Source organism: Coturnix japonica, chromosome 1 (assembly GCF_054131305.1).
Source record: "Coturnix japonica strain WE chromosome 1, WE-NBRP24, whole genome shotgun sequence".
NCBI classification, from domain to species: Eukaryota; Metazoa; Chordata; class Aves; order Galliformes; family Phasianidae; genus Coturnix; species Coturnix japonica.
In genome coordinates, this window is record NC_140663.1 from 112578668 (window position 1) to 112606622 (window position 27955).

Genomic DNA, 27955 nt, shown 5'->3' on the forward strand with positions numbered 1-27955 from the left:
CGCCTGGAGTTCTGAGTCTAATTCTAGAAGTATGTAGTACATGTGAGACATGGACATGCAGGAAAGAATCCAATAGAGGGTCACAAAGATGATGAAGGAACTGGACCATCTTTCCTACGAAGTGGAAGTTCCCTTCAATACATGAAGGGAACTTACACCCAGGAGGGGAGTAAACTCTTCGAAAGGGCTGACAATAGCAGGACTAGGGGAAATGGATTTAAGTTAAAAAAGGGAAGATTTAGGTTGGATGTTAGGGGGAACTTCTTCACTAGGAGAGTGGTTAGGTCCTGGAACAGGCTGCCCAGGGAGGTTGTGGATGCCCCGTCCTTGGAGGTGTTCAAGGCCAGGTTGGACGGGTCCATGGGCAACCTGATCTAGTAAATGTGTATGTTTGGTGGCCCTGCCAGGCAGGGGGGTTGGAACTACATGGTCCTTGAGGTCCCTTCCAACCCGGGTCATTCTGTGATTCTGTGATTCTGTGATTCTGTGATTCTGTGATTCTGTGATTCTGTGCTGTGGCCCGGCTTCCCACAAGATGGCGCCGCGGCTCCAGTCAGGGTCAGGCGGAAGCAGCGGAGGAAGCCCCTGTGGCCGTGCCGCTCTGTGTGCACGCCGGAAGGGAGCGACGGAGCGCCAGGGCCGGTTCTTCTCGGTTCCCTTCGCCGCCGGATGCTCGGGCTGCCTGGGTGGGTATTTAGGCTGCGGCCGAGGCCTCTCCCTTACGCCGAGAATGCTGCGGGAGGGACGGGCCGGGGAAGGTGGCGGCGTTAGCGGGAGAACGAGCAGTTTGTGGGGAGTTAGTCGTGCTTTCAGAGCTTGGGCGCCTGGTGGGGGCGGATAAACAGCGTTTATGGCACGCAAATCGGCTTAAGGAGTCGAGGTTTCTGCCGTCCTTTCCTCCGCAAATCGTCGGTGCACTGGGGGCACGGCCCCGTGTGTGCTGCACACAGACCTCCATGGCAGCGTGTGTCTATCGGCCCGTGGCCTGAGTTACAGGGCTCTAATCGGAGTTTGGGCACCACGTATGTGAGAGCAGGAAGTTGGTTTTGCCTTCAAAGCTATGAAGTTTCGTTCTTTTCCAAGCTAATGACTGAAGCGATGAGGTCCAACGAGGTAAAAGCTGACTGGGGCTGCTGGTCATTGCACTGCACCATCGGCCTCAGCTTTGGGCCCACGTGGGTTTGTGTCCTGGATCTTAATTACCCTCTTTTCAGCAGCAGCACAAGGTTACTGCCCTCAGGCTCTGCTTGGTTTGGTCCTGACACACTCTGAAGTTTGATCAGTATGCCTGGTTTGCAACTGTGTTATTTAAGCCCCCACAGTGATCATGATTGTGACTTACATGCAATTTGTTTGCAGGAATTAGCACTGTTGGTGTATGAGATTAGTACGAAGACATTGTAGCAATAGGTAAGTCTTCCCCTTGTACTTCACAGAATGACCTGGGTTGGAAGGGACCTCAAGGATCATGTAGTTCCAACCCCCCTGCCTGGCAGGGCCACCAAACTTACACCTTTACTAGATCAGGTTGCCCAGGGCCCCATCCAACCTGGTCTTGAACACCTCCAAGGACGGGGCATCCACAACCTAATGGCCAGCTGTGATTGACCCCTGAGTCCCAGGCAGATCTTCTATTTATGGCCATTCTTAGAGAAGAATGCAGTCTATACGGTTGGGAATTTTTCCTCTTTTTCTTTCTTTTTAAGGGATATACTGGTATAGCCAACTGTTTTAGCAGTCACAGAGTGGAAATGTCTTCCTAACTGTAACTAGGGCACTTTGGTATTAAAGTTAACATCATGCACCAGATATTTAATCTAAAGCATATAATCAAAGCACTCTTCAGACAGTTCACTCTCCTGGTAATTCTGCATTAGAAGCAGAAATAAATAAACAAATAATGCAGTAGGTATTTGTCAGAAGGTGTACACTATTGATGTAGTGCACACTATTGATATATGATGGCTTGTGTTATCTTACTAAACTTTTGGATTATTATTTAAGAGCTTTAAGTGGGCGAGTGTGAAGGTACCCAGTGTGGATTGATGTTTAGCACCTTAAATTACTTACAGCCATGGGATGCTGTGGAAAAAAGGGTTCACAGAGGGGACACAGTTTGGCTTTGAATGCCAAAACCTCTTGGTAGCTCAGAAAGTCTCTCAACTATCTGATCCTACTCAAGGAGAAGAAGCATTAGCAGTAATGTTTGTGGTTCTATATCTGTTGTTTGGGGCATTTCTTATACAAATGTAGATTAGTTTTTCAGGAAAGCTTTGTATAAATGTTTTGGTGAAGAACTCTGTTGAATTTCTCAGAAGTTCACCTTTCTTTAACAATAATATCTTGTGTTCTTATCTCAGTACCACAGCCTGATTTATTTTGCAGTCATCATTGTTCTAAATAAAGTCAGAATCTCTTTGATCCTGCATCCTGCATTAATAGGCCTTTTGAGCTGTACCTGTAGCCTCTAGTATGGCAGCCATGTGACAGCACTATATCTAACACCAGAAGATGGTTTTGTTCCCGTACTGTATTACCAAGTCTTAAAATGCAACAGTTGGTCTTAACTTCATTTGACTCCTAACAAATTGAGTGCTGTCATTGCTTTGATCAGATATATTTACTTTCATTAATGTTTACATGCCTGGTGCTGATAAAGAAACAAGCATGTTTTGGTTAAACACATACTTAATTATCTATGGAGAAATATTCTAAAACAGAGAAAATGAAGCAGTACAACTTACCAAAGAAAAAGCTTTCATTCATTATTTTCTTTCATATTTCGTACACTTAATAGAGTTGAATAGTTTCACCAAGTTTTCTCCCTTCCTCATTAGAGAACACATGTATGTGTGTGTATTAATAATAAAGTATCAAACTTCACTAGTTACTGCTTTATAAAGTACATTTACATTAGGCTCTGAACCTGATTTCTATTTATGCTGAAGCTAGTTCAAAGAACCTTGTGTCACGTAGGAGGAATTAGGGGGATAATGAATGTGAAATGTACCTAATTTTTATTTCTGAAGTGGAAATTGAAGAGTTGGCTACCATGAGCTTAGATTTTTAAGTATAAGGAAAAGACACAGTGACCTTGACAGTGTCCAGATGTGTATGGGAAAGAGACAGAAAGTACACACGTAATTCATGAGAATGGAGCTAAAAGTTTTGACAAGAGGTAGCATGGGAAATGAGATGTTTGAAGTGTGCAGGGGGATAGCCCATGAGGCTTCTATGTAGGTGTGGATGGCAAATGTTACAAGTCACTGCAGTGTTTTTCAGTGATCTCAGTTTTGGGTTTTATTCTCTGTACTTTAAGTAGGCAGGGGGGAATACAGTGAATTCATCACTTGGTTTGCCTAATGATGCAGTTCTTTTACTCACTTATGTGTCATCCCATTGATTGCAATGGACTGCTTGTGTACGTAGGGCTCCTGTTGATCTGACTAAGGATTTATGGGTTTGAGCTTGGTGTGTGCCATACGAAGGGCAATAATCTGCCTTTGTGGTAGCTTCATGATTTGCATTTTCTTTGAATGTGGCTCATCCTTATTCTTTCACTCAGTATATTTTGTCTTAAGAGGCAAAAAATTGCTGTTTAATTGGGAGTATTAAATGGGAGGCAGAGCACAAGTGGTATTTGTCCTGTATTCACATGCATTGTGAAAAATCCTAGTTTTATGCTGGTTTAAATCTACAACAGTTGTAAGTAAGTGCTGTCCTGGCTGTATTCCAGCATTGCCGGGAAGAGCCTTTGACTATGTTTTATGGGTAGCGGTGGTGGTTTAGTGTGCTGGGTTCCTGTTACCTTTCACAGGCATCATGTACATTAAGTTTTGAATGACAGTACTGGGAGGAAGTAGGTGGGTGAAGCAATTAATGTTGTAATAAAATAATTGTCAGGTAGGGAGGTCAGTTGGAATATTTCTCAGTGATTCATGCTGGAAGATCACACTGAAAATGATGGCAAATACAAATCCAGCCTAAGAATCATAGAGTTGACTTGAGTTGGAAGGGTCTTAAAAGCTCCAGTCCCCTGCCATAAGTGGGGTTACCAACTAGGCTGCCCAGGGCTATATCCAACCTGACCTTGAAACATCTCCAGGGATGGGGCATTCGCAACTTCTCTGGGCAGAAAACCTTGTGGTTACAGTAATCTTGTTCATGCTCTTGCTCCTTACCTTCCTTCCCTTCCCCTCTCTCTTTTCTCTTTTCCGTCTCTCTTTTCCGTCTCTCTTTTCCGTCTCTCTTTTCCGTCTCTCTTTTCCGTCTCTCTTTTCCGTCTCTCTTTTCCGTCTCTCTTTTCCGTCTCTCTTTTCCGTCTCTCTTTTCCGTCTCTCTTTTCCGTCTCTCTTTTCCGTCTCTCTTTTCCGTCTCTCTTTTCCGTCTCTCTTTTCCGTCTCTCTTTTCCGTCTCTCTTTTCCGTCTCTCTTTTCCGTCTCTCTTTTCCGTCTCTCTTTTCCGTCTCTCTTTTCCGTCTCTCTTTTCCGTCTCTCTTTTCCGTCTCTCTTTTCCGTCTCTCTTTTCCGTCTCTCTTTTCCGTCTCTCTTTTCCGTCTCTCTTTTCCGTCTCTCTTTTCCGTCTCTCTTTTCCGTCTCTCTTTTCCGTCTCTCTTTTCCGTCTCTCTTTTCCGTCTCTCTTTTCCGTCTCTCTTTTCCGTCTCTCTTTTCCGTCTCTCTTTTCCGTCTCTCTTTTCCGTCTCTCTTTTCCGTCTCTCTTTTCCGTCTCTCTTTTCCGTCTCTCTTTTCCGTCTCTCTTTTCCGTCTCTCTTTTCCGTCTCTCTTTTCCGTCTCTCTTTTCCGTCTCTCTTTTCCTTTTCCTTTCTTTTCTCCCTCCTCTCCCATTGCCCCAATTCCTCTCTCCTTTTCCTCACATTCAAAAATGTTATTGCAGCCTGTGTTGGTGTATGTTTTCTTTGCAGGAGACAGGATTGGCTGTCTGGACAAAAAGATCAGTAAATCAGAAGAAAGGGTTTTATGCACTTATAAGTGCTCTCTAAGTTTAATCAGAAGATTTACAAAAGTGAAGTTAAGATGACTTTAAACATTTTGTGTTACAACTTTTATGGGTGTCTCTGTGCAGATGCTGCTAAAAAGCAAGGACACTGTGTTTGATTTCTTTGATGTTCGCTTGTTACGTGTTTTCTTCAGAAGGTAAAGGTTGTATAAGTATAATATGTGGGATAACATGGAAGATAGTAATGTGGAAATCATTTAGTCCCAGCATTTTGGGCTGTATAGTAGTAGATGGCTCCCTTTTAACCTGTGTATTGTAGAGAAGAATTCTAAGGAGTGGGTTTTGTACTGACTAATAAAAAACTACTAATAAGAGACTTCAGCAAGCCACAACAGAGAAAGGGTATTCAATATCTATAGGTCACAGAATCACAGAATGACCCGGTCATAGTACTCAAGTTTATAAAAAATATATTGATTACTTGTGACCATCCTCATGCATATTCATACGAATTAAAAGCTGCTATTTTGTTTTCTAGTTCACTGTGATCATGGAGCAAACTCCGCAAGAGATGGTAAGCAGTCTTTATTGTTGTCGATGGGATTGCTTAGTCACATTTTATATACAAAATGCATATAAACACTTTTATTGAGTTGTCAACACAGACATGTAAAAATTAGATGTGAAAGTATCTAAATGGCTATGAAACAGAATTCAGATTACAACAGCGAGTGATTTGTCTACTCCTGGGGAGGCTCCAGAGTCATAACAGGAAAATAACAGAGGACTCTGATCATTTGCCTTAGATTTATAGCCTTTGTTTTCTTGAGGAAATCTCTTATTTCCATTTATTCTGCAGCTGAAAAAGCACAGACATAGAACTAAGATAGACTTTAAAGTGTTCCCTTCCTCTTTCCACACCAGTGTAAAACATGTCTGTAATTTCTTTTTTAACAGATGGATTTTTAAAATTCAAATGTAAAATGGGGGGTTTTAAGGGTCATTTTCAGCAGAAAAGCCATAAAAAGTTCTTGGACAGGCACCAGCATCACAGTCCTGTCTCCATGAACTGGCTTTTTGTCTTCCTTTCTCCTAAATTAACAACTGGAGCCAGTCAACCAGCTGGATTCCAGAGCTTAGAGTAAGGGCTCTTTTAGAAACATTTGAGACGAACCGGAGATATTTTTTGAGCTTTAAAAGAATATATTGTCGTTTTAGTAAATATATAGAATGTAGGAGATCTCTGCTTCTGTCAAGCTGCATAATGTTTCAAAACTGGATTTTTAAGTAGTGGGAATAATAAAATGTTCTGCAAGTAACCTGTGAATGTATCAAATTTGACAACAGAACGTTCTCATCTGTTGAAGTACGAGGAGTCACTGTGACATTCTTTAGCAAAGGAAGAACAATAAATAAATGAAAAAAACATTGTATATTGTAGCTTTTAGGTCACTGGATGATTAAGAATGAAGAAACTCCATATGGAAGGCAGATGCTTCTCTTGCACCTACTCATTTGAGGAATAAATCTCAAATGATAAGTCTTCTAGCAACACAGTTTTGGACTAAAACAAGCATCAATGCTATGAAGTTTAACATCCATGAATTGTTATCTGGGCTTTTAAATCAGATTGCTGAGCCCTGTAGCTCTTCACCATTAGGGTGCTATTTTAATCAGAAGTTATTAAGGAATGCAAGTTTGTTTTATTGTGTTTTTTTGTTTTTTTTTTTATAATGGACTCATGGCTGGGGATCCTTTATTTCTGAAAGCACATAGCAGTTACCTAGAAAGGGAGCGTTTATAGTATAGACCCCTTACGGAGTAGTGTGCTCAGCTTTGTAGAAAGAAGGAAGACGTAGCAGTTGAGTTTTTTCTTATATGCCACTAAAAAAAGAATAAAATGGAAAGAAAACTAATAAAGGGCTGTAAACGTCACATTCATCTCTGAAAACCTTGGCTAATCTTGCCATGGATTGAGTGTTTGCCAAAAGGTGGTTTAATTAAAGTCTTCTCATTTAACAAACGTTCTGTTTTGCCTAGATAAAAGACTTTCTATAGAAATCAAGATGGGACAGGAGGGAGGGAGAATGGCTATATGTTTTATTTGTCCTAGATTTTAGGTTACTACTCTGTGGCTTTCTTTTAAGATCCTCTGTTATCTCCTGATTTTGAGAGTAGAGTGAGGATAGAGTTGAAATGGCCTGTATGAAGGGGCTCGGGGGTAGAAGGACTGCAGGGCTTTTCAGTTGCTACTGGAACGTGAACAGAGTGAAACTGAGCCTTTTCAGGGAAACTAAGATCAGATGTAGGACAAGAGAAGGTGTTGTTGCAATACGTTTCCCTTTATAGAATTATTTTTCCATGTGCTTTATCAGTGGTACTTTGTTACCCTTTTTCATGTTCTGGTTGCTGATGAGTACAAAAGGGAAATTTACTGGCAGCTGGCAGTTGGCTAAATACAGACTTGTTTTTGATCAAGGCCACGATGGCTATATGAACTTGGCTGAATTGCCATTTGACCTTTCCTGAGAAACTTATTTTGGCAGGCAGATGGAGGAAATAAGTTACTGGATAAAATGAATGCCTTTGTTTAATATGGAGGAATTTTAATCTCTTGTGTTTTCCGCCTGCGGATTTGGAAATCAGGTGTCAGTTGTAATACATACACCTTGGAATGACTCTGTTCTTAAAACTCATGTGAGTGGTTAAAGGAGATGTGGAATATACCCACACAGCGTTTTCCCTAAAAAAAAAAACACTGACTTTCACCTTAAAAGTACTAACACTTGTATGGAAAACACCTCCTGGACACTACAACAGTGAGCTGTTAATTCTTCCTTGGTAGATATGACGATGAAAAAACAATCTCTTGTAAGAGTAATGAAGTGTAATGCATTTGTACTGTGTTAACAGTTACCCTTTTTTTTCAGATATATTTTTTTTTCATAGGAAAAGAGCAGTCAATGATTAAAATACGAATGTAGGACTTACTCAGTGTTTTATCTCTCAATTACTGCTTGTTTTCTCTTCCATGTGCATCTCCCCGCCATTCGGATGCAGGAAGAAACTGAGCCATGGTATTTTCAGAAAATGTATGCAAGATATTGGAAGCACTATGATTTAGCTATGCGCTGGATGCGTAGGCACCAGGAAGCCTACAGGAAAGCCATGGAGTCCCTTTGTCACGTACCATGGCCACCTTATGCAGCTTCTCCAAGTAGCCGCTACTCAGATTGGGATGGGGATGACCCCTCGTGTACCCACAACCATTTTTTCAACTATGGCCCACATGGCAGAGCTCAGCAGTACATGGATGCCCAGCCAAGGAAGGAGCATGATGACAGGGAGGAGGAAGAGGAAGACTCTGAAGTGGAGGAAGACTCAGAGTCCGAAGGGGAGTTTGAATATGACCTGAGTAACATGGAAATCACAGAGGAACTTCGCCAGTTTTTTGCCCAAACAGAGAGGCATCGGGAAGAACTACGTAAGTCTGTTCTTGTTTTGTGTTTTCTTGTGCTTCGTGACCATGCCGTTGAGTCATGGACAGCTTCAGAGTTTACAGATTTTATAGCAGTTACACAAATAAGCAGGCACTGTAGGTAGACAAGTCAAGCAGATCAAATCAGGCAAAACCAGTGGGTGCTGTTGAGTTCGGCTCATAAATAACTGGTAGAAAAATATTCAAACACCTTCTGTGAGAAAGAGAGAGAATTATGACTGCAAGGAGGAGAATAACGTGCTTTGTCTTGGAGATAGTATTCTTAAAAATTTCGGAGTTCTTGAAACTGAAGTTTAAATATAGTTAACATGCTGTATGTCTGAGCGGGGAACCCAGAGGAAGTGCTTCGCTGCATCACTGAACCCTAGGGTGAACCTCAATGTGTTCTATAATATGGAGCAGCCATTTTGTTTGTTCTTTCTTGGCTAACCCAACAGTAAAATTCCAAGACCTTTCTCTTGTCTCTGCATCCCTAAGGTACTCTTCATTCTATACTATACCAGAAGTTTCTCTTTATTTTGCATCTTGATCTGAAGCCAAGTCATTAGGCAGGAAATGTAAGCCAAAGATTTACTATTTATGTCGGATCTTGATCATCATCTTTTTTTTTCTGTGCAATTCCTTTGTTTAAAAAAAAAAAAAAAAAAAAAAAAAGTAGTTTATTTCATATACAAATATTGCAGGGAGATTAATGATCTGTTTTTAAGAAGTAGTATGATGAGAACAACTGTTCCTCTTAATTCAAATAGGAAATACTCAGAATGAATGTTTAATTGAGCTTTCTTTACATACCGAAAGAGGGAAATATTCTAAAAGAAAGAAAAAAAAAAAAAAAAAAGGATAATAAAAGCAGTGATTGGGAGGGAAAAATAGAAGTCATGTTATTATAAGGTCTTTGATCTGAGGTATCCAGTGAGCTGAGACTCTTCAGCTTTAACTTTGTGCTTCCTGTCAGTATGGTGCACTGTTTCTTTAGTTAGCAAAGAAACATGAGCCAAAGAGCTCAAGTGGTAGTGTGTGATGTACCAGCCCTTTCTCTCCATGGTTTTTCAGCATCAGCTTGATGTCTTCCTCTGAAACATTCCTTTAATGAGGTACAGGGTACTCTAAGATGCTTGGCTAATTCTAGAAATGCAGTACTTTCTTTGAGATATATATATATATATTATCTTTATGATTAATGGTGTTTAAAGGTGTGTGAGTGATTAAAGTGCTGTCCTGGAAATTGGAAAATCTGGGCTTACAGATGCTCTTTGTCACAAATATCCTATATGACCTTGGTATAGCTGTTCAGTCTATTCCTGACCCCTCTACTGACCGCTCTTGCTAAAAATATGATTTGATCCTTTATGATGAGCAGGTGAATCAGGAAGTGGCTTGTGACTCAGAATACAGATTTGACTTCTGTTCCTTCCACCACAGAGATACTAGGAGTCTTTTTGGAATGTTTAGGTTTCTGCTCTGTGCCATATACTAGCCTATTTGTGGGTAAGCGTGACTTCACTTTATTCAGTGAGATATCTTTGTCCAAAGTTAAGCAGAATCTGGCCTTGAGCTACTGCGTGCCTCAGTTTTTTTGTAAATTGAAGTTTCTTTGTGGTATGATAAAGTGAAGGTAATAGTTGCATGTAATTATTCAAGGGATGAAAAAGTAAACAAGGGCTGGATTTAATTAAAATATAGAAGTGTTACAGAACTCTTGGGTGACTGGTGCTATCTAAATGCTAATTTTACGAATAATTAAAACTATTGTATAAGCTTGTTCAGAAGAATATTTTTTTTCTTGCAGGGGGGAGAAAGAAAAGTAAAATGCATTTTTTGTCCTGTTGAAGTTTCTCATGTAGCATAAGTAGCGGGAAGAGGAGAAAATCTTTGTTTCCCTCATTGTATGGAAATGAGCTGATATGGAGACTGTTTAAGGCAGTATCACACAGTGAGGTAGTGTTATTCCCTTTCACAGAATCACAGAATTGTAGGGGTTGGAAGAGACCTCTAGAGATCATCGAGTCCAACCCCCTGCCAAAGCAGGTTCCCTACACCACGTCACACAGGTAGGCGTCCAGGCAGGTCTTGAATATCTCCAGAGAAGGAGACTCCACCACGTCCCTGGGCAGCCTGTTCCTGTGCTTTCTTGGATTCCTTTCCAGAACAAGATGAAATGAAAGTTAGAAGCTCATTAAGGTGCAGTCCGTTACACTACCACATTCTGTCTTCTGTAGTGTGCTGAAGAATCCCTGTAGTTCCGTATTGATACTCAAGAAAACTGAGAAAATACAAATGCACAAAGCAAACCTATGCTTACTTATTTCCCCTCTGATAGCTTTTCATTTTAATCCCAGACTTTATGTCATGGGCTGTCTCACCACCTTCAGGAACAGATCTCTAGAGAAACATAGGCATTATGAAGTTCAGTAACGCCTGCTATTTAGGCACCATCTCTGTGAGAGCCACTTTTAGTGTTGAGGTGAGAATTTTAAATTCTCTTTAAACTGGGCATGTCAAAGGAGAATTATCAGTAGAGACCTTGGCGATCAGGTGAAGTGTCAGAGCATTAAGGGAAAGCTGTGTCTCGAGTTTTCTTCCTCTGATGTAAGTAAGTGGGTCCAGGTGGAGTTCACAGCCTTTAAACTATCCGCCTTGATATACACTTGCAAGCAAACATCTGGCTCACTCTTCTTTTGAAATGAGTGCTGTGCATGAGTTTGATATATGTTTATGGGCATTTTGCTGAAGTGTGAGACACATGGGAGAAGAGCAAAGGGCCAAAGAGGGGATTGGGTCTCCTATGGGAGGGTTATATTAGTATAGAGCATGGAGAATTAGTTTAGTTTTGTAATGGATGACGACCAGGTCTGTTTTTCAAGACCTGCAAAATTAGGAAATAGTACACAGACGTAATTTGGACGTGTGTAGGATGAGAGCTTTGATTTACCAAGTTAAATACAGCTGGTTCTCAGCCATGACCCATGTCTCATCAACATGTGAAAGAGTAATCAAATAGACTGAAATGATCAGACTCTCACTTCTAGTGCCGGTTAAAGAGTCCGCTGGAGGTAACAGGAGTCACAGACCTTAGAAGAGAACATCTTGCAAACTTTAATTGGAAGACTTAAGTAGGCCTGAGGTGTGGGTGGGAACGACATATGTCTGGGTGGTAAAATGCAAGTCAATACTAATTGCAAAGGAATTTCAAAGAGAAGGAAGCTATCATTTTAAACTAGCCACAGAAAAGAACTTCAGGTTTACTCCAGCTTTCAGTAACTAGCACAGATTTACAGGACTATGCCTATTCTTCAGCATTTTTTTTTCAGTTGTTGGCTGACTTGTACAGTAAAGCCTTCAAAGCTGGCAAGTTCTAAGTCTCGCTGCATGATTTAACACTTAGCAGGGATACAGTTGTTCGCAAACAATCTTTTTTTTGTCTTTGAATTCATATCAAATTCCTCATAGTTTTTATATTCTTGTCATGTGTTGCAGTCAAGTTATGTGTTCCTGGAATGCCCCAAAGAAATTGAGAGCAGAGTTCTGCTGAGTCTGTATGAGCTCAGACACATTAATGCACCATAAATTTCTTCCATATTCTAGATATCCTGTACATTTGGATAGAATTCCTTTCATGCAGTTTTGATTTCTTTTCAGTTGTTTATCTTCATGTGCAATCACAATTATTGAGCGTATCTGTTCTAAGGGGTTTTGTCCTTCATCTTAACTGATGATCCTAGTACCCTGTGCTTCCTGGGGATGTTTGTACTAGCATTTAAGTCTTCACTAAGGCTGTTAAAAAGCATGAAATCATTGTTCTAAGTTATGACACCTGTCAGACCTAGGTAGTGTACTTAATTCTCCAAGTGTCCTAGAGCTGAATACATTGTCTTCTTACATTTGCAAAAATTAAAGGGACACAAATAAGAAAGTAAGATTCAGATTGTTTAGCCTTGAGAAAAGAAGGCTGAGAGGGGACTTGATCCAGGTTTATAAATGCCTGAGGTGTGGGGGCCATAGTGGCGAGGCTGGTCTCTTTTCAGTAGTGCGTGGGGACAGGACTAGGGGTAATGGGATGAAAGCACAGCATAGGAAGTTCCGCACGAATGTGTGGAAGAACTTCTTTACAGTGAGGGTGACGGAGCACTGGAACAGGCTGCCCAGGGAGGTGGTGGAGTCTCCTTCTCTGGAGATATTCAAGACCCGCCTGGACGCCTACCTGTGTGACGTGGTATAGGGAGCCTGCTTTGGCAGGGGGGCTGGACTCGATGATCTCTAGAGGTCCCTTCCAACCCCTACAATTCTGTGATTCATAAGCCTAACAATTCAGTGAACTGTCTAATTGCATGTATTTTATTTATTGCACTTCCAAATTTAGCCTTTGATATGTAGTTTGTTGTTACGCAGTTTTTCTTTGTTCCCTTTTTACATACAAGAGAAGATGACTGCTGTAATTGAGCAAATACAGCATTGCAAATACATTGAGAACCATTCTGTGGCAGCCAACAGGCAATGAAACAGTGTCTTTTATTTAAAAACAAAAGCAAAGGAAAGTACTGTCATGTCAGCTCATTACTGTAAGATAATGGGCTGTCAGTTGTTAACGCTACGACTCTTATTTTCCATTAAAGCCTCTGTTTGTATTGCCCACATAGACCCTCCAGCTGTTCCCAAAATAATGTTGTCTCAACTTAAAATTTTTGTGCCAGATGGAAAGCCTTTAAAAAAAAAAAAAAAAAAAAAAAAAAAAAGAAGAAGAAGAAGAAGAAGGAATTGAAAGGAAATGCTGAATGAAGATGTTTGTTTCAAATCTGCAATTTGTAAGTTTTTTCCCTTGGGTTTCAGAGGAAGATGACAGTTGCCACTGCCTCTTCCATGACAAGGAACTAAAGGAATTTTCCATGTTTTTTAAACTTGTCTGAATAATACCAGATCCATGAAGTTTGGGGTTTTGTTTAAAGCCTTTGTACTTTGGAAAATACGGGCTTTTATGCTCATGTTTGTTACCATGCTTTACCAAAAGTGAAAGAAATAAATGTTTCTTTCTGTTACTCATTTTGCTCTGTGAGACTTTAGTTCTCTAGATGACCAGCATCTTTATGCTTCGTTTTCCCTATCCTGGACTGTCAAAACAGTGTGCATGGTGACACTATAAATGTCTGTTTGACTCCTTGGCTTGTCAGCCTTGCCATCATACAGATTTTTACCACTGTCTTTGTAAGCCAGATTGCTGAAGTTTTTGAGAAGAACTTGTGAAATTGAGTGCTCTCCACAATACATGTGGGTGCTTTAGATATCTCAAAGGTATGCCTTTTGGAGGCATGGGGTGGTTTGTTTGTTTATTTTATTTAATGGAAGGATAAATGCCTTCTTTTAATGACTGAACCTTTTATCCTGCAGCAGTAGAGCCTTCTGTGTCCAATTTTGGGCCCCTGTGTCTGGAGAAGAGGAGGCTCAGGGGAGACCTTATTGCTCTCAGTAACTTCCTGAAGGGAGGTTGTAGTGAGCTGGGGGTTGGCCTCTTCTCTCATGTAATCAGTGATAGAACTAGAGGGAATGGTTTTAAGCTGCACCAGGGGAGATTCAGGCTGGACATTAGGATGTATTACTTCTCAGAAAGGGTGGTCAGGCACTGGAATGGGCTACCCAGGGAGGGTGGTGGAGTCACCGACCCTGGGGGTGTTCAAGAAACAACTGGATGTTGTGTTGAGAGCCATGGTTTAGTGGAAGCTATTAGTAATAGGTGAACGGTTGGACTGGAGGATCTTTTAGGTCTTTTCCAACCTTGGTGATTCTATGATTCTCAAGTACACAGACTGGTGCAATCAAAATAGAGGTTGTTATTATTTGGAAATTGGTGGTAGAAGAATGCCTCCTTGCTGCAGAAGCAAAGAAAAAATCCACAATTTTTCACCACCTTTATGAGGAGACAGAAAAATAAAGGGTGAGATTTTAACCATGGGTTTCCGAAGTTTAATACATATTTTCAGACTAAGACAGCTATTGAAGCATTCTTCACTTCCATTAAATGAAAGAAAAAATGGAGATACCTGACATCTCAGTACTTCTGTATACATCCTACTGACATCACCTTTACTGAATGAGCGCAAAATTTCAACTCCTTTTCTCCCAGAGAGCTTTTGTTCCTAAGTTATAAGTGAATCAGTGGAGTATGGTAACCTTGTATTGTTACTGCTCTTTGTAAATCATTGCTGTGGTAAAATTCCTCCTTAACTGAGTATTTTTCTTGTGGTTGTGAGGATAAGATGCATAGGACAGACATCACTGCTCCTCCCAGCTGCCTTTGCCCCTTACCATCTGCATGTAGGTCTGCTGTGAAGCCTTGATAGTTGGTGGTCTCGGAAGGATCCAGTGAAAACTGCTCCATAGTTTGCAGTTGTGTACATGGTCACTTCTGTAGCTTTGACAGGTCAGCTATTGGAACTTTCTCTGTACAAATAAATTGGCAATTCAGTTTTATGTCAGACAAGTGGAGTGTCATCACCTGTTTTGTGTCCATGCAGTTTCCAAAGTATGAAAGTATACTGCAGTATTGTACCTGGGTTCTACAAAGCTCTAGTAAAGAGCCACCCAGAAGACCTCAAGGAATCCCTTCCCTGTCTTCTTGTTAGAGCAAGAACAACTTTCATAAGGTTAGGTGAGTGAACACATAGAATCTACTTAAGCTGGGAACTTGTGCTGGTAATTTTCTGAAGTAACGTCTGTCTGCTTGCTTATGCTGTAAGCATCTGCAGCTGCTCTGTGTGGTTCCCCTAGTCTTGTCTTCATTCTTTGTCCCTGCAGGGGAGCCTGTGAAAGCAGCTGCAGCTGCAGTGGAAAAGAGCAGGTGAGACCACGCTGATAGCTCTAGGGAAGTGGTGTAAAAGTCATTCAGTGTTAATCACTGGACTCAGACACTTCGTTATGCACTTTCCTATTGCTCTTAAAATGCCTGGATTAGTGGTTCCGTCTGGGTGCCACATGTGGCACTTGTGGACGTCTAAATGCTTGCAATTAGGAGAGAGCTCTGACTCAGTTTTGTGATGATAAATCTGAATTCATCCATCTTTAATGTAGTGCTCATAACCCTGTAACTGGGCAGAGGCTATGAATTAAGTATTTTCTAACCCAGTCTTTTTTTGTGTCTGCTTAGGGGAGCTGCTGTAGCATGGACATTTAAAGTGTTAAGGCTTATAGTACTGGAGGGAATGCATTTGCAAGGACCATGGTTAGAAATGAATGTAACCACGGTGCACATTTTTTATGCTTTTTATTTCCAAAATCTGCTCAGAATCTACAACAGAGTATGGTGCAACAATACTTGGAGCATTTAACATTTTAGATCACTCTTAGAAAGCAAACGTCTTGTATGGATTTGCTTGGAGATGTAACTTAGCTCTGCAAATTTTAATGTGATGTTGCTAAAGCCAGAATTTCAGAGGAACCATTTTCTTATCAACATCTTTCACTGTTCCTCAGTTTTATCAGAAACATCCAGATGGAATTCTTGCCCAGTGTAATCAGGGGCTGTGGGTGCTGCGTGGATAGAAACTTGCGAGTTGAAAGACTTCCTTTTGCCTGGCTCTTGTAGAAACTTACTTCTTTGCATGCTCAAAATTGAGAGATACAGAGGCTACCAGTCTCAGACTCAGGTGGCCTTTATAGGATGCCATCATGGTCTTGGACATGTCATTTGGGACTGCATCCACAAATCTATCAAAATGGATGAAATTTAATATCCAAAGTAATAATCTTCCTTTCCCCATCCATACTTTCCAGTTAAAAATCGTATCCAAAAGAAGATGCATCTTAAACTCCTGTGTGCAATGAAACACTGTCATTCTGTCTCTTCCAGTGGCAGAGCTGAACACCTGTGATATGTTATGATATGGTCTTCTACGAAGCCCATCCATTCCAAGAATTTAAGTCATCTTCTGCTCTAGGAGTTTGTGTCCAGATTCCCTGTTTTGGATTTTAGTACAGGGGCACAGAGGTACTTTCCTGTCTCTCAGAAACATAGAGAAGTTTGTTGATATGTCAGTGCACTTAAAAAGAAGTTGTACTGCAAGCATATGAAGTGCTCAGCATGGATTGATCCAGCTGTTCATTAGTGTTATATTTGTTATTTGCCTCCAAAGTACAAAAACCTGTTTATCTGATGTCAGAGCTTTCCCTTGATATTTTCAAAGACATACATTTAAGTTGTCAAAACGTTCTGCCATACACTGAAGTCATGGAGACAATATAAAATGAATAAATCTTAAGTGGCTATTTGTACTGAAAGTGTGTATGTACGGAAATTAAACAGCATGTGTGCTATACTGGTGATTGTTATTGTCCACGTTTAGCTGGATAAGAGTCTCTTGGGTTTAAATTCATTTATAATTGCCAAAGCTGTGGTTGTTGCTTTAAAAATCAGCTCTATATTCACGTAGAAATTAGGGAAACTTCGCAAAGGAACGTAGTTTTCCTAAAAGAATGTTAGACCCTTATTTTAATATAGTTGTTCAAATACTACAAAACCACTATTCTTCTGACCTTACTCTACACATGCCTTGTGGAACATCTTTATTTCTAGATCTGCAGTTTTTCATGTGGTTGCTGATTAGAAGGGACACCAAAGATTTCAAATTCATCAGTTGTCACTGCTCTGGGATTTTTGGCCAGTGGTGTTGTGAGGAGGAGTCTGAGAAACTGTGGAAGGGTCCAGAGCATGAGATGTCATCATGGTAATGTGTTAGAGAGGAGGAGGTGCTGAGGTGGCAGTTAGCAAATTATCTGACTGGCTTTGGTGGTGTATGGGGAAGAAGCATCTACTTTTTTCTGATCTTTCTATTTCTCAGTAGGTAAAGCTGGTGATCGCTGATTACTTGCGTTTTCCTGCTTTTGTGTTCCTCCATTCGTGTTAGCTACTGACTTTTGTTGAGAACATGCTGTGGAGTTTAAATCTTACAATGACTTGGGTTGGAAGTGACCCCAAGGATCATGAAGCTCCAAACCCCCTGCCACAGGCAGGGCCACCAACTTCCTGATCTGGTACTAGACCACGCAGCCCAGGGCCCCATCCAACCTGGTCTTGATCACCTTTATGGCAATCAACAGAGCATCAACAGCCTCTCTAGACCCTCTCCAGCAGCTCCACATCTTTCCTGTACTGGATCCCCAGGCCTGGATGCAGTACTCCAGATGGGGCCTCACAAGGGCTGAGTAAAGGACAATCACCTCCCTGTCCCTGCTGGCCACCCCTCTTCTGATGGAGCCCAGGATACCTCTTGCTTTCCAAGCTGCAAGAGCACACTGCTGGCTCATGTTCAGATTTTCATCCACCAGGTCCCCCAGGTCTTTCTCAGCAGGGCTACTTTCAAGTTCTTCTTCTCTCAGTCTGTATACGTATTTGGGATTACTCCAACCCACGTGCAAAACCTTGCACTTTTCTATGCTGAACTTCATTAGGTTCACATGGGCCCACCTTTGGAGTTTGTCAGCGTTCCTCTGGATGGCATCTCTTCCTTCTAATTTGTCAACTGCACTGCTCAGTTTGGTGTCGTCAGCAAACTTGTTGAGGGTGCACTCGAGCCCATCATCAGTGTTGTTGATGAAGATGTTGAAGAGCACCAGTCCCAAGCCAGATCCCTGAGGGACACCACTCTTCACTGGCTTCCACCTGTGCATAATGCCATTCACCACAAGCCTCGTTCTACAGCCTTCCAACCAATTCTTTATCCACTGAATAGTCCACCACTCAAGTCTCTAATGTAGAGATAAGGTTGTGGTGAGGGACCATGTCAAAGGCTTCGCACAAGTCTGGGTAGATGGCATCAGTCACCTTCCTCTTGTCCGCCATTGACCTCACTGCATCACAGAAGGCCAACAAAGTGGTCAGGCATCACCTTCCCTTAGTGAAGCCACACTGGCTGTCTTGGGTCATCTACTCATCCTTCATGTGCCTTAACATATCTTCTAGGAAGATCTATTCCATGGTCTTTCCACTGGCACAGAAATGAAGCTCGCTGGCCAGTAGTTCCATGGGTCCTCCTTTGTCCTTTAGGATTTTATTCTGATGGCTCTCCTCATGTGAAATCTTCATCAAGTCTCTTCAGTGTTTCTTGCACTTGATAATTGCACTGCTGAAGTCACAGAAGGGAGACATAAAGCTCCTACTTGATGAGTGTTAACTTTGTAGAAGCCAGGGTGCTGAAAGCTGCCTTTTTGAAATGAGACAGTGCTTAGAGCTCTGCTCCAGCAAGGGGCTCTTGAATTATTTCTAGTGTCAAGCATTTCCTCTTGCAGAAGGTATGATAGGCACACATCTGCAGGTTTTCATCTTGTTATTGTTGTTGTGTTTTTCCATACTAGGCACAACTATTTAACCTTATGCGTTTAAGTAAATCTAATCTAATTTGCTAGAGCAATGAAATGATGCTAGGCGAAAGACAAGATTAGAAACAGAACTAAGCATTTATTTTGTGTTTTGTTTGTATGCATCCTGGCATTGCTCTTAAACTATTGCAGTGGCTTTGAAGTCCTAATTTGTTATGTGGGTTGTTTTTCTTAGCATAGTAGCAATGAGAAACTTAAGAAGGAAAGTTAATTTCCAAAGTTACCCCTCGGTCCTTTCTTTTCTAAGTTTTGTTTTATGTGCTGTTTTCTTTAGTTCCAGATGTCCCTTACAAAATTGTTGGTCGGGCAACACACTGTAGGGTTTTGTGTTTAGTGTACTACAAGCATGGAAAAAAAATGTATATTTCCTGCTGAGATTAATTTTATCTCAATTTTATGGATTAGTGATTGTTAGTTCCACATGGCTACAGTGACACTAACTTCTGGACCTGCTGGTTAACAGAAAGGTCTGTTCATAGTCAGTGCTTTCACTCAAAAAATTGGTGATGTGGGCATAGGTTGCTTTCAAAAGTCTTCGCTTTGGTAACTTAGCAGATTTCCCTGCTGAGTTGCTTTGCCATAGAACAAGCTTGAAGTCAGCAGTATAGTTTGTAGCTAGAATCAAGGAGAAAATTTAAGTGAAATTCTAATGTATGAGTTCATTTTAAAAGGCTCATACAGGCTACTCCTTTTTGTTCCCATGGAAGCACCAAACATTCAGTTTTGTTTAGCCATCAAGCACTCTGTACACCTCAGAATGCTGTCTTCCGAATGCGTGTGCCTACTTTCTATTCAGGACACATACAAAGCTGGTAGTGAAACTCATGTTTCCTAATTGTTTTGGTTTGCTTTTAAAGAAGCGCTTCTAATTCTGTGTATTTCTTTGTTCGATCTACTCCGGCTGTGCCATATATGCGTGTGTGTATATATGGATACAGTTATATATAGATTTAAGTAATCCTTCTGTTTACTCTAGCGCTGGTGTCTTTGTCTGGCGTCAGCACTGTTGCCATCAACGACAGATTGGAGTCGTTTGGGGGATGGGAGTGCAGAGTCAGCTGGTTTGTATTTAATCTTATTTCTGGAGGCTTGATCCGTACTAGAGGCAGCTGCCAGTGCCTGATCCTGTATTAATTTCTGTATGGTGGTCAGCAGCCTCCTAGCTTTTTAATTCTTTTAGGTGGTGCAAATGTACAGTCGGGGTGTCTTTGTATCTCTGGTTTGTGTGATACACTGCTATGGTTAGTTACCTTGAGTGTGCATGTGTGTTTTGTGTTCTCTGTGTGGCTACGGGATATATGATCCCGCTACATTCAGACTATTCCACTTTCTAGAGCAGGCTTCCACTTGGAGTTCTATGGAGCCGGCTGGTTAACTCGTGTTGATGGGTTTTGCTTCAGTTTATTCTCTGCTGGAGATAAGAATATCCCTTCTTAAGGGCTCTGTTGTGGAAAGTAGTAGGAGGAAATAAAACCAAAAGTTAATGGTTGTTTAGCTGGATGGTAACCAGTGTAGCCTACTACTAGTGTAAACATGGACATGAAGGCTTGTATTGTTTCTATCTAGGAGCTTGGGCAGTTTGTTTTGGAGACTACAAGACAGCCCTACTTGGTTTTTAATCCTATTTGTGGAACAGAAATCAGCTTTTTTAATCTCCAATTAACTGCGCGGCTTTAATCCAGTTACTTACTCCAAAAATTTCAAAATTGTATGAGATAATTAATTCTTCATAATTATCAGGTAGGAAAGCATTAGACTCCTTTTGTAGAGCAATTACACTGAATCGTGATGTGGATAATTAATGAGAGTGGTAAAGTACTATTCAGTAGCAAACCAGGGAGTGGAACGCTGTGGCTCTAACCTTGCTTCCTGGCTGTATGTTCACCTCGGTTTCAAAGATAACATCCAGTCACTTGTTGTCTTAGTAAGTGATCTGGCCCTGTTTCTACAGGAGTTTCTTCTTTGAAATTTGTAGCAGTCTGTTATAATAACGAAGCTATCAAACTGAGTACTTTAGATTTGCAAAATCCGTTTCCTGTCTGCTCTGACAGCCTGTTGCTACTTCATCTTTCTTAGGGAGACACTCATGTTTCTTAGACTATTTCCTGCTTTTACCCTTAAGTTTTCAGTCAGACTGTGGTTCAGCGAATATTTCTTAGTGCCAAAGCCAGGTTAGGTTGTTTTTCTTCCCAGCCCATTCATTTCTGCTTCCATGCTGCCACTTTAGTTCAGCTCGTGGTGCCAAGACACTAAACTGTACCAAGATTAAATATAACTTCTTTGTGGGATGCAGTGTAGTGCCCCTGGGACAGTTATACCAGCATCTTGAGGGGCTTGTGAGCTGGAACATGTAGCAAAGGGGAGAAAGAGAGAAGCAAGAACTGCATAAGCTAGTTTTGTAGCTGGGAAAAGAAGAATGTCTGTGGAACCACAGTTTCAGCCTGCCAAGGAATCACATCTGCTCTTACTTCAAAGCCTGCAACAGAGCATTTTCTTTCCTTCTTTTTTTTTCTTCAGAACATTGCATTGCTTGTAGATATACATGGTGAAATATTCTATTTCTTTTAACTCCTTCCCTTCTCAACCTTGAGTATTGGCAAATCTTTAAATTGAAATCCTTATTTTGTTAGAATACCTTTAGGTGAAGATTGGGATTTTCTACATGGTATGCCTGGTTTATACAACTACTGGTGTAATAAAATGGTCTGGTGCTGTCGCTTCAGAGAAACCATGTAACTTCATGTAGAGCTGTTTAGTTTTCTGGGGGAGCTGAAGAATCTGGCATTTTGCATTGAGAAGCCTGTGTGGGCAGAATATTTAACACAGCAGATAGGCTTGTGGGAAGTGGCATTCAAAGGCAGGGAACTAGGAGTCTTTAATCAGTAGAAAAGGGAAGTGTTTTTAACGCTGTCAGCGTGGGCTGCTCAAGCTCAGCTCAGGTAGCATTTAAGATAGGATGAGAAAGCTCAGAAAGTGCACATGCAGCAGTAACAGATTCATTAATCACTTGAAATAAGCAGACGAATATGTGAACAGGGGTATAGGTTGATCTGAAAGCATGGAAAAGAAAAAGCAGAATCGAGACTAGGAAAAGTAAAGTAATTCCTTCAAGAATAATGTGCTAGATAGGCAAGAAATTGGAAGTCAGTGGAGGCTGTTTGACATATAGGGCAAGAAGGACTTTGGTCTCATGGCATAGCTGCCATGGTGCAGATCAGCATCCAGTAGCACAGCCAGCTGCAGGTGTTGTGCACCCAGAGAAGTGGGAACAGGGAGATCTGCATTGTGATAAATGCTATCAGCTTGTGTGTGATCACTGGGCTACAGCAAGCTAAGGGCCAGGCGTATAACTACAAAGAGCTAAAAATGGTACAAGACATGATAGGATGCTGGGTGTTAGTTTTTCCACTGCCTTCAGTGAAAATTCAGCGTAGATAGTTACTGTCCTTGCTTTTATTTGTGTTGAAAAATCTCTTCATGAAGACTTGTCTCCAAATATGAGGATTTTCTTGCATTTTGGTTTTGAGATTTTTTTTTCTTTATTTTTTTGTTTTAATAAGAAAAGGGTGAATTCCGGAGATGTTTTCTGTTTGCTTCTTAATCTTCTCACAGAACACTACAAACAAAGAACAACAACTTAAATCAGACTAAGCAGTATACAACCTTCTTCTTCTTATAAAGTAGAAGGAACAAGACCTCTGAGTTTCTGAGAGCCTATTGGGGAAATTACTTACATCTTGAAGAGCTTTGGTCAGAGCTCCACAGAAAGCGTGCAGAATGGTATTTGTGTGCATATGAAACCACAAATGCAGTGACTAGCCAAGATTTTTTTACTGTTTATCCTGCTTTTGGCAGCCCGAGGATGAAGGTCATTGCCCGCATTCATTCACATTTCTTTCACCTGGTATATCCAAAATTAAAAGCCAATATCCGTAGCAGGCAAGAAAAAGTGGGAGGAAAAAAACCTTCTTTCAGAAGACCTAGAATAATTGATGATGTCCCAGAATGCAGTATGACTTGGGTAGAGATCTTGGTATTCCTGAGAGATGAAGAAAAGATTACTTACTGCACTTGGACAAAGGTGTCTGAACTGCTTTTGGCCAGTTTTTAGCTATGGCTTCACAGAAGTGGACTTAGAAGGGATAAGTTACTTCTGGAAATTGTTTTGAGGGAGAGGAGAATGTTTGGGAACAAACAGAACTGGCCAGTCAAGAAAATGTCAGCAATGCTTATCCTTGGTATGGCAACCAAACACTGCTGCTGCAGTGTGCCTGCCTTTTGACCATCTGCAAAGTGCTTTTTCACAACAGGGGGAAGTGAAGCTTGCCAGAAGTTGAAACTGCATGCTATAGAGGAAAGCACTAGGGTTTATTCCTGCTTGTGTGAAGTAAAAGGAGAAACTTCTCAGAACTGTGTAAAAATATACATATATTTGTTTCACATTTATTGCATAGTAAATCTTGAGGTAACAGAACCCGCACTGACTAAGTTAGGGGAGTTGTGCTTCACTGTCCACCAAAGGTAATTAGTGTGCTTCTCAACAGGATAGAACTTTCTCAGCCATCTTCTTTCTTATCTCAGTATTTGGCTGGAAATGATAATGTGTGCCACAGTGGCGCAGTGGTGCCGCTTTGCAACACCGGGGCCCAGGATTGAATCTCCCTGTGGTGCAAGTGGTAGAAGTGCCGCTCTGCTACACAGGAGGCTCGAATCCCGGGGGTTGGACTCAATGATCTCTAAGGTCCCTTCCAACCTGCACAAGACTGTGATACTATGATGATGATGAACTGCTTTGATAAAAGCAGTAGCCTACATACCCATTTTATGCTATGGCTTCTCTTTACATGATTGCCACGATGCCGAATGGTGCCAGCACTGTCACTTCTCACAGTGGTACCTCTCCACAAATAACTGATGGGAAACTACATCTTGCATGCAGCTACTGTGGCATTACTAGCTACAGATAACGTATTCTGTACTCAAATTCAGCCTCTGCAATTAAAAGCTGTGGGTGACAGACTTCTGTGCGCTGCCTACGTTCAGACTGTCTAAAGCTCATTCTTAGATCTAGAACTATGTAGTATTGTCGATCTGGGAATTTTTTAGCCAGTTGATGTGGAATAGTTAGTTAGGTTGGAAAGTTAATGGTGTTACGTGTGATTAATAAAGTGCAATGTAAAATATGTGCTTCAGAGGTTCATGAGGTAATTCAGAGAGTAGAATCAAAATTCACATTATTATTTTGATTGTTAATATCAGGATCTGTGGGTTTATGAACCACTCTGTGCTTCAAATAGAGATTGATGCACACTAAACTGTAATCCACTCATCCGTCATAAAGCTTCTGCTAGAAACGTATTTAATTTCCAAAGAGAAGGATTCATTATATATCTCCAGAGAAATTAATTGTTAAGTGTTACTGTGTGCAGTGAACTATCAGAGATATTCTCAGGCATGTGAGGAAGCAGCTGTTTCTAGTATGTAGCTATAGAAGTAATGAGTAACAAATTTGGACAATACAGAAGTAGAAGGAATTGTCTTTGTGAACAAATTGTTGTCAATAAATGTGGGTACAGTTCATTGCCCTGCCAGAGTTTTGCTCTGTAACCTGCAGCAGGAGATGTTTTTCCAGCATAGATTTTTGGGGTTTGTCAAGGAATATTCAGTTGCATAATTTGCAGCAGGTTTGTCCTTAAGCATGTTACCTTGTTGTGGGCAGCCTGGTGTCCCACAAAGTTTGCTTCAATGCAATCTAAGTGACCTGTGCCACCTGAGCTCTAAGCCCGTTCTCATGATGCTGGGCCCTCTGTAGGTGGTGTTAATATTTTTAATTAGATCTGACTCTTCCAGAAATACACATGGACCTCTAATGTAGGTTTCCTCATGAGTTCTGGCAATGCAGCACACTCTGGGGAAGCAGCACTGAAACTGAAGCATCTCTTTGGAGTAGATTACAAGGGGATTGAGCTCAGTGGTCTCCAGAGGTCCCTTCCAACCTCTATGATTCTGGTAGCCCCTCAAGCACTGCTGCCCTTCCTCTATCAACACAAAATGGTGGAAATGGAAGAACAAAAGCTTTCCCTGTCCCTCTCTTAACAAACAGATACCAGAACTGAAGTTTATCCTTACATTGTTGAAAATGCCTGTTTTCTGTGAATGAGGTACAGGGGGTAATTCTGATATTAAGTCTGACAGTCAGTTGGCTGCTGCATACAGGGCTTTGCAGTGTAACAATAAACTGCAAATGTTTGACATGGATATGTCAGGGTACTTAGCTTTGGGTTAGGGTTTGCAGATGTTGTGTGTTTGGTAGAAGCTAGATTATCTCTCTGAGGAAGGGGAGAAGGGGTCCGTAGCACCAAAGACTGAGAAGTATGTCCTGTATGTGATTACTGCATCCTGACCAGTGAACTCAGTCCCTCTTGTTTGTTTGTTTTAAAAGTGTTCACATTAACAGCGTACCATTCCTATGATGAAGTTTTGGGAACCATCATTTGTTATTGGTAGGTGAAGAAGTTCAGTACCTGCCAGGTGATTTTCTTCATCATGTATAAATGTCTCCCATTAGAGACGAGTCCTATACATGCTTTGTTTTAATTGCATAGAGCATTGTTTATTCCCTCAGAGTAGCATTCATGAAGTGAGGGTATCCTTATGTGCATGCAAAACCAATTTCTTGCTTCAAAACTGGCCTTAGCAAGGAGGATTTTTGGCAGATCAGTTCCAGCGTTTCACCTCTCTGAACCAGTTTGAATCCTCTTTAAAAGATGTGGTGCAAGGATATGTGTTAGCTGTTGTTTTGTCCTGCCTTTAAAGCAATGACAGTAAGGCTGTCAGTTTTGAACTTTGCAGGTCATGCAGAATGGATGAGGTTGGCTGGTTTGTCTAAACACAATGCTTACAGCTGTGTTTCATTGGTTACATTTGATGGTTGACACTTGCGTGACAGACCGGTTCGTTCATTTTCAGAGAGCAGAAACTGATTACATTTTCCCTTGGCTGTGGTTCAGCTAAAGTTGCACTGTCCTATGCATTGTTTCATTATCTCAGCTGCTAAGTAATTACTTTGGAAGCCAACTCTCACAGTTGTTTTTTTCTCTTCAGGACTTGTGTACATTAGGGAAGAACTGAAGCAACTCTAGTTACTACTTTTTATTACTAACAGAAAGGTTTTCTGTGTTTTCCAGGATCTTCTTCCCTTGAAGAAGTTGGCAGCACCCTAAATGAGTGAATCTGGGCTATCTAGACCCACCACAGATTTGAATATGTACTACTTCAGAAGTTAAAATGAAATGTGATTGGGTGATAGATCAGTAATGTACGTGTCTTGTGTTTCTGTTGTGTAGGGAGACAGCAGCAGCTGGAAGCTGAGCAGCAAGAAATGTATGTGGAAGCTGATCAAGACCTTTACAGAAACACGAAGCGTTCTGTGGAGCCACCTGCAGAAAGGCCTGGGGAGAGAAGAATGGCAGAAATGGAGAAACTGTACGGTGATGAAGCTGCCAAAATCCTTGCTATGGAGACTGCCATGCAGCTTATTTTTGATAGAAATTGTGACAAAAAACAGCCCAAATACTGGCCAATTATTCCTCTCAAGTTGTGAGTACCTGGACTGTGCTCTGACCTGGCATATAGCTGTAGGGACAGTTGCCTCAAGCTGTGCTGCTGAAAGAATAAACTGCACGTGCCGGTTTTGGATTGGTTTTAGGGAAGGATCCAGCAAGGACAGAGTGATTTTTTTTCTCTCTCTGTTCCTTTTACATCATCTGTAGTGATGGTCAGTTCATTTACATACATACCATTGCCAATTAGTAAAAGGGAGAGATAGCACTGTAACTGTCTGAAGTTTGTTTCACTCATTTGCTGTCAGCCTGGCTTGACCATGCAGGTGAGAAATGTGACAACACCTAATGAACTGGAAGAAATTAACAGCAATTACAAAATGAAAAAGGCTATACAAATTGTCATCTCATTCCATTTAGGAAACTAAGTCGTCTTATTCTTTAGTCTAATTTAATATAGCAGCGTTTGGATCCAGCTTAACGCAACACAGCTTGAAGTGTTGTGTCACCTGATCTTTTGATTTTTTTCTCTTTGAGAGCCAGGAGCCCAGTGGTCAAGACACAACATATCAGATTACTGTAGCCTGGCCATTGGAATTCCTTTTTCAAAGGCATATAATAAAGCAGGAAGTTTTTCTTCAAGACTGATACTTGCCTGGCAGGAGTTCAGCTCTAACAGAAAATTAGATAGGAAAATGTTTTAATGAAGAAGGTGGGGAGTTTGGGGGAAGAGCTTGATGCGGTCCTGTCTGTTAGAGATATTTCTAGCAAAAGAGATCCCTAAGAGGACAAAATGCTTTTTGAGCCAATGCCAACAATTATTTTTGCCATTCTAATAGAAACGTCTTATTGATTTGAAGCTTGAAGGAAGATGTATCAGTCTTTAACTGTGAAGCACTGCTGCTACGTACTGCTGCGTGCTGAAGTTCTGTAGTTTGTTTTAAGCACTATTACCATGGCAGAGCAAAGGATCAGCACGCTGTTTTACTTACGACAAACATTTGTGTGCCTTTTCTCCACAGCAGAGAAAGTCACAGCTGAAATTAACTTCTCATGCCATTGTGTTTGGTTTTCTCTGCTGCAGTCAGCTGCTCCAAACCAAATCTGAGGTGCAGGTTGGAGACTTGGTTTTCACTAGTAGTTAACCATGCTTTTTAAATCAGTGTTTTGAGTTCAGTTCTGCCTCCTTCACTCTTCATTAGGTGTGAAGAGATGGAGTTAAACACTGAAATTAAAATCCACCGATGTTCAAGACTTGTTAGGGATGTGATTGATGATATGAATAAGTCACGCTTGACACATGAGGGAGGCATGTTCTGAATTACAGCCCCACATTTGTCTTCACTCTTGTTTTTTGTTGGATTTTGTCAGAAATCTAGTATTTTGTATGGACTTCCTTGTTGACCAATAAATGTTCTTAAAGATGTGTTGTAATTGGTTTAAAACAAAAACAAACAAAACTTTTGCACTCCATTTCTCAGATATAAAGATGTCTCTTTGCTGCTGTATTAGTTAGAAAGTGTTGCATTAAAACTAGTCACAGTTTTAACGTAGTAAGGAGCACAAAGAATGTTGA

The 27955-nt window shown here is 41.1% G+C and overlaps 1 protein-coding gene across 3 annotated transcripts; it reads left to right on the plus strand.

The window, feature by feature from the left end:
- Positions 1-609: 609 nt before the first annotated feature.
- On the plus strand, positions 610-27805 carry GEMIN8 (gem nuclear organelle associated protein 8). 3 transcript variants are annotated; one of them, XM_015848454.3, is made up of 5 exons: positions 610-686; positions 1360-1410; positions 5495-5530; positions 8017-8440; positions 26164-27805. In XM_015848454.3, the coding sequence occupies exons 3-5, from the start codon at positions 5507-5509 to the stop codon at positions 26418-26420; spliced, it is 705 nt and encodes a 234-aa protein (XP_015703940.2). In that variant the 5' UTR covers positions 610-686; positions 1360-1410; positions 5495-5506; the 3' UTR covers positions 26421-27805. The 3 variants fall into 3 exon arrangements, with proteins under 3 accessions (XP_015703940.2, XP_015703945.2, XP_085406652.1); XM_015848459.3 differs by lacking the exon at positions 1360-1410; XM_085550526.1 differs by lacking the exons at positions 610-686; positions 1360-1410 and adding an exon at positions 1092-1113.
- Positions 27806-27955: the final 150 nt, after the last annotated feature.

What these genes read in the sequence shown, in the direction of transcription:
- GEMIN8 (XM_085550526.1), top strand. An exon ending in AGCAAACTCCGCAAGAGATG is followed by an intron (nt 5,531 to 8,016) that starts GTAAGCAGTCTT and finishes ATTCGGATGCAG; the next exon opens with GAAGAAACTGAGCCATGGTA. An exon ending in GAGGCATCGGGAAGAACTAC is followed by an intron (nt 8,441 to 26,163) that starts GTAAGTCTGTTC and finishes TCTGTTGTGTAG; the next exon opens with GGAGACAGCAGCAGCTGGAA.